Source organism: Carassius auratus, chromosome 7 (assembly GCF_003368295.1).
Source record: "Carassius auratus strain Wakin chromosome 7, ASM336829v1, whole genome shotgun sequence".
Taxonomy (NCBI): domain Eukaryota; kingdom Metazoa; phylum Chordata; class Actinopteri; order Cypriniformes; family Cyprinidae; genus Carassius; species Carassius auratus.
In genome coordinates this window covers 1481337-1487214 of record NC_039249.1, presented here as the reverse complement: position 1 = coordinate 1487214, position 5878 = coordinate 1481337, and the positions used below count along the sequence as shown (strand labels likewise).

General features: G+C 39.4%; 1 protein-coding gene across 2 annotated transcripts; it reads left to right on the top strand.

Moving 5' to 3' along the window:
- The first annotated feature begins 342 nt into the window (after positions 1 to 342).
- LOC113105463 (uncharacterized) lies at positions 343 to 4416 on the top strand. Of its 2 annotated transcripts, none has more exons than XM_026266537.1 (6): positions 343 to 558; positions 809 to 1123; positions 1212 to 1490; positions 3407 to 3526; positions 3613 to 3667; positions 3753 to 4416. In XM_026266537.1, the coding sequence occupies exons 1-6, from the start codon at positions 510 to 512 to the stop codon at positions 3802 to 3804; spliced, it is 870 nt and encodes a 289-aa protein (XP_026122322.1). In that variant the 5' UTR covers positions 343 to 509; the 3' UTR covers positions 3805 to 4416. The 2 variants fall into 2 exon arrangements, with proteins under 2 accessions (XP_026122322.1, XP_026122324.1); XM_026266539.1 differs by having other exon boundaries at positions 721 to 1123.
- Positions 4417 to 5878: the final 1462 nt, after the last annotated feature.

Sequence of the window (5878 nt, the reverse complement as noted above, 5' to 3'; positions counted from 1 at the left end):
ATCATCAGCTTGTTAGAAGAGAGCTCCATGCATGAATTATGTTCCAATAGACAACATGGGATATCCCTTGAAGTTTACTTCATGGATTTGTGCTACACCACGTCCTGCAGCATCTTTAAACACAGACAAAACGTACTACAGAAGTGTCCCATAAAAACAACAACAAAAAAAAAAGTTCTAACAGAGATACATGCACAATGTGCAGAGCAGGAGTGTGGTTGTGTTAGTGTCATGATTAGTGTTAGTTATGTTGTAGTGGCCATGTGCTTCATTAAGAGTGTCTGCTCAAAATAACCAAAGTGTCATCTAGTGTGCATGTTCTTCAACTTCCCCTATGAAAAGGAAACACGTCACACTTCCCATTTCTTTCAAGCGAAGTGTTGCAGCATGACCCTGAAAGAGTAAGTTGGCTGTGTTTTTGGATAAGAAGCCCTACAATAAGGGGCGGCGTGAAGGAAGGTCAAGGGCTTCAAGAAACAGGTTGATTGACACCAACAAGTCAACGAGCGATGAGTCTGTGTGGAGTTGTGCTGCTGTGTATTGTGTGTATCCATCAAGGTGAGTTTACCAAAATTCACTCTTATCATGCAGAGTTCTTTGTTAATGTTACACAGTTTGATTCCGTGGAGGAGATTATTCAAGAATTTTTGAGAAAAGAAATGGCCTGTCAGAGTGAGAAATTAAGAAAGTCAATCTATATTCTGTTTCGTTGGAATCAAGGTGTTTCCCTTTTCTGTGAAACATCAAAACATTTCCTCTCAGATGCAAGCTCGTTCACCGTCTCACCGGATCTCTGTTATTTTCGCAGTGCGCAGCAGTGAGGAAGACATCACTGGTTACAGTGGCCAATCAGTCATCCTGAAATCTGGAGCAGACAGATCATGGAACCTCACCAGAATTCAGTGGTCCATTTATCAGAACACCACATTCATTGCGGGTTTTAAGAATGGTGAAGTGGTTATTTACAAGTTTTGGACACATCAGGGTCGACTTGAGCTCAACATTAAAACGGGAGATTTAACAATCCGTGATGTGACCGTGGATGACAGCATGACATACAATGTGGCTTTGGTCACCTCAGATGGCTGGCGGAGCCAATCTAAAGTTCATCTCACAGTTCGAGGTAAGCAGTCTCCAGTGTAGTCAACAATCTACTTCTGCTTGATGACTGTGGCTCCAGATTGAGTAACTGATATAATAATGTCCTCCAGAAAGTCTCAAGACACCAGACATTAAGACGACGCTTCATTCCCTCATTGACAACAAGTGCTACATTGCCCTTGAGTGCATTACGTCTGGCAAAAATGTGAATCTGTCCTGGACGCCGGATGACGAGTTCGACGGATCGTATATTTCAGGAACCCCAAACTCTGCTGACTCTTCACTTGTTGTTTTTGGATCATTTAGTGGCAACAGAAACATTACGTTTAACTGCACTGCGTCCAGTGGTCAACAGACAATGACCAGGCAAATGACCGTGGGATGTTCAGGTGAGTTTATGCCTCTTTAAGATGCTGTTCACTATGTATTAAGTATTAAAAGTCGGGGAAGTCGTGGCCTAATGGTTAGAGAGTTGGACTCCCAATCGAAAGGTTGTGAGTTTGATTCTCGGGCCGGCAGGAATTGTGGGTGGGGGAGTGCATGTACAGTTCTCTCTCCACCTTCAGTACCACGACTTAGGTGCCCTTGAGCATAAATGGCTGCCCACTGCTCCTGGTGTGTGTTCACTGCTCTGTGTGTGTGTGTGAACTTTGGATGGGTTAAATGCAGAGCACAAATTCTGAGTATGGGTCACCATACTTGGCTGAATGTCACGTCACAAATTAAAGGGGTGAGTTAGTGTTTATGGTTATAAAAAAAAAAGAAAAAAAACTGATATTTTTTCACATAATTTACCTATTTTCGACACAGCTCTATCACTTCCCTAAGAAATGGGCTGATAATTTCCTTTTTTTTATGAAGCCACTCCCTCAGAAATAGGTGAAGGGCTCTGATTGGTTATCTAGCCCTGAGTGTTATGATTGGATAAACCGCCTCCAGCGCACGTCTAAATGTCCCACCCCTCACCTTAGGGGCACGTGCTGTTTGTACTGTAAACTACTGCATTGTTAATATGAAAAGCAGATGATAATATTGAAGAAGACTGTGCAGAACCTGTGCGAGCATGGCTTTTAATGGTAGTCCAATGCTTTTTGTATGTTGTTGTCTCAAACTATTAGATACGCTGTTATTTGTAAATTCCACTGCTTGTGTTAGCTTTTAAAGCTTTTAAAGCTTTTGGGCGGCAGTGGCTCAGTGTTTCATGTAGGCTGTCTACGAACCAGAAGGTTGGTGGTTCAATCCCCGGCTCCACCTGACCAAGTGTTGAGGTGTCCTTGGGCAAGACACCTAACCCCAGCTGCTCCCGACGAGCTGGATTGAATGGCAGACATCGCAGTCGGTGTGTGAATGTGAGGCAAATTGTAAAGCGCTTTGGATGGCCATGTGGTCTGTTGAAAGCACTATATAAATGCAGTCCATTTACCATTTTTTACCATTTTAAAATATGGTTTTATCCTGATTAAAGCTTTAATACAGTACCGCAACTGCACGCGCGTCTATGTTTAACGCTTCTCATAGTAAGTTAAAAAAAATGTATAAAGAGAGAAAGAGAGAGGGGGGGTCAGGGGGACGTGTCGAACAGTATTAAGAGCCGCTGCTTTAGAATATTGGTTTTGAAACTGATGAATCCATTAGAATCATTAGAAGACAGAATCGCGATTTATATGTGAACATATTTTTACGTGCACCCCTAGTTTTCCTTCCTCTTCTCTAAACAAGTTGCATGGCCCACCCCCTTTGCTGCCTTTTTTCGAGAAGACAGGGTTTATCTGGGTCTGTGATGTTTCAAACTGGGAAGTAACTTGTTTTAATCCCTACCAGCCATATTTGTAGACATTAATTTGGCAGAATTTTAAGAGACAATGGCTTAGTTTACACTGCAGGTCTTAATTCCCAATTCTGATTTGTTGCCTATATCCGAATTTTTTGGCTGTCCGTTTACAGGTTCTTTCAATTGTGACCTATATCCGATTCATATGTTTACACTTGCCATACCATCTGAAAAACTGTGCATTCGTTATTGTCATTTACCACCTCCACATGTGCTTCCTCATGAGAATGATGTGACTTGTGCTGACAATGAGTCACAATGAGTAATAATAAAAAAATAAACCTGCAGAAACCGTGATCATATGAAAAGGGCCTTAACTGAGAGCAGAGTGACAAAAAAGCATTGTTTGTGACAGAAGCAGCCTGTAACTTCACTTCACTGAATATTTTAACAGGGCAAGGCCGTTGAAAAGTAACTAGCAAATATATAATGAGTGTTTTTCATTCTTTTTTAAAATTGTATTTTATTTTCTAGATGAAAAGCAGAAGTGTGAAGTCTGCACCGCTTGCAGTTCATGTACTTCCTCTGTGATGTGGGCTATTGTGCTTACAGCTGCAGTTTTGGGCGTGTCATATCTATGTACAAAATATAAAGGTAACAACATATCTTTTAATCAACTTTACAATGCAACATTTAAATGACTCGTGTTGATTTTATGAACTGTAATTGATGTTTTCTAGAAAAAATTATTCAAGCCTGCCCCGAAGGCCCCCTCAATTACATCCGGAATATAAGGTAACATCATACCACACACATCAGAGATGTAATGGACTCAGTCTACCGTGGAACTTATCCTGGATATTTTTATTTTTTTTCTAAGCAACACCAGTCTGGGCTTCTGTGGTTTTCAAGAGAAACAAGACACGGCGTAAGATGAAGAAAGGTTCTCTTGCATAAGACAATACTTTATGGAAGGGAACATCTATGTTTGACAGTTTTTTTAATTTTTAAGAAGTTAGATAAAAAAATAAATAAAAAAAAAAATCCTGTGCGGAGCTTGTGACTGTTGGTTTGACCTCATCGGATCCGGATTGTGAAACGCTTCATCTGTCACCTGTGTGAATGAGGATTTCTGGTATTTTACAAAACCTTTTCAGAGATACAAAAACTGGATGTTGTTTTCAAAATCCATTCGACTGAAATATCTGAAGACTTTGTGCTCCTTCAGTTTAAACGAACATGATGCTTCTGGTACTGATGGACTTTAAAACTTGACTCACCATGGCAGCTTTTTTATTTAATAAATTGTCCAGCTTCTTTGTTCATGCATGCATGTGAATCAAATTTTTCTATGTGATGTCTGGTTTGTTAGGATGAATTATAGCAGTGATGTGCTCAGTGTGTCACAGTATTCTCAGCAATGACATGTCGGTCACAAGTCACTGTGAGTGCTGCTTTTGTCATGTCAATAGGAAGTGGTCAGTGTTGCCTAGAAATGGACACGAGCTGTTTCAGCATATTCATCTGGATGTGAGTAAATACTTAAAAAAAATGGTTCTATTAAAAGAATATTCCACAGAATTTTAAGACTTCTCCAAACGGCCCAGTTACTTTACTTCAAAATTATTTCAAAGTTTTCTTTAAACAGTGCTTTTCTTTGACTCATATGGTCACTTTACAGAAAGAACATAAACTTTAATAAAGTCCAATAAACTTTATATAACCTGTGAGTCTATGAAAATATAATGCAGTGCATTTATTGCCTCAGATGCGTCTGTTTTGATGTCTGACATTCGCTAGTCAAAAACCTTTTACCTCCACTGCTGCTAGACTTTTGTAAAAAGCTAATAATATAATGACACATGTGATCGAATATATATATATATATATATATATATATATATATGTATATATATATATATATATATATAGGCTGTTCATGACCCCTTTAAGTGCAGGCTTAACTACTTGGCCTTAAAAAGTTTAAAATTGAACTTCATAAAACTGCATTTGAAACTGGCTGACAACTGAGTGAACAAAGAGACTTTGTACGTGACAGAATCGGCCTGTCACTTCACCACACTGGACATTTTCACAGGTTTTTTTTAGAAGGAGAGCTGAAGTGTGAAGTCTGCACCATTTGCAGTTCATGCAACTCGCTGCGGTCGCATAGGTTTTAGCCTATGCATTAACAAAAGGCAACCCATATTTCTTAACACGTGTTGTGAGTCTGAAAATGTATGTGTGATTCGGTTCGGTTCATTCGGTTGCTTAAAGGGATAGCTCACCCAAAAAATTAAATTAAAATTAAATTAACAAACTTAGCAGATGCTTTTATCCAAAGCGACTTACATTGGATTCAGGCTAACAATTTTTTCTCCTATCATGTGTTCCCTGGGATTCGAACCCCACAACCTTGCGCTTGTTAATGCAATGCTCTACCACTTGAGCTACAGGAACATGTAAATGTGTGATGTCTATCTGCTTATCCCCAGGCCATCCAAGATGAAGGTAGTTAGTACTTAGTTTCTTCAGTAGAACACAGACAAAGATTTTTTTTTACTCAAAGCATGACAGTCTTTTAATGGAAGTGGATGGGAATCACGACTTTGAGAGTAAAAAAAAAACATACACAAACAAAACCAAATGAAACCCTGTGGCTCCTGACGATACATTGATGTTTAAAGACAAAACGATCGGTCTGTGCAAGAAACTGAACCGCATTTATATTGTTTATTAACCTCTGATTCACGCAATGTCTAAACTGTCCTGAGCACGTTTGCTCTTCTTTTTCAGCTCAGGACAGTTTGGACATTGTGTGACAGATTGTAATGGTTTCAGTTAAAAATCTTTGTCTGTGTTCTACTGAAGAAACTAAGTCACCACATTTTTGTTTTTGGGTGAACTATTCCTTTAAATAAAGGACTAACAGCTCATTTGCTGTTGTGTGGACGTGGACTCTTAGTCAGGTTAGCGCCATATTTAATTTTTGACAGGAATTTAAAC

Coding starts and splice junctions, on each gene's coding strand:
- LOC113105463 (XM_026266537.1), top strand. CDS start 510: ATGAGTCTGTGTGGAGTTGTGCTGCTGTGTATTGTGTGTATCCATCAA. Junction 559..808: donor TATTGTGTGTATCCATCAAG/GTGAGTTTACCA, acceptor TTATTTTCGCAG/TGCGCAGCAGTGAGGAAGAC. Junction 1,124..1,211: donor AGTTCATCTCACAGTTCGAG/GTAAGCAGTCTC, acceptor AATGTCCTCCAG/AAAGTCTCAAGACACCAGAC.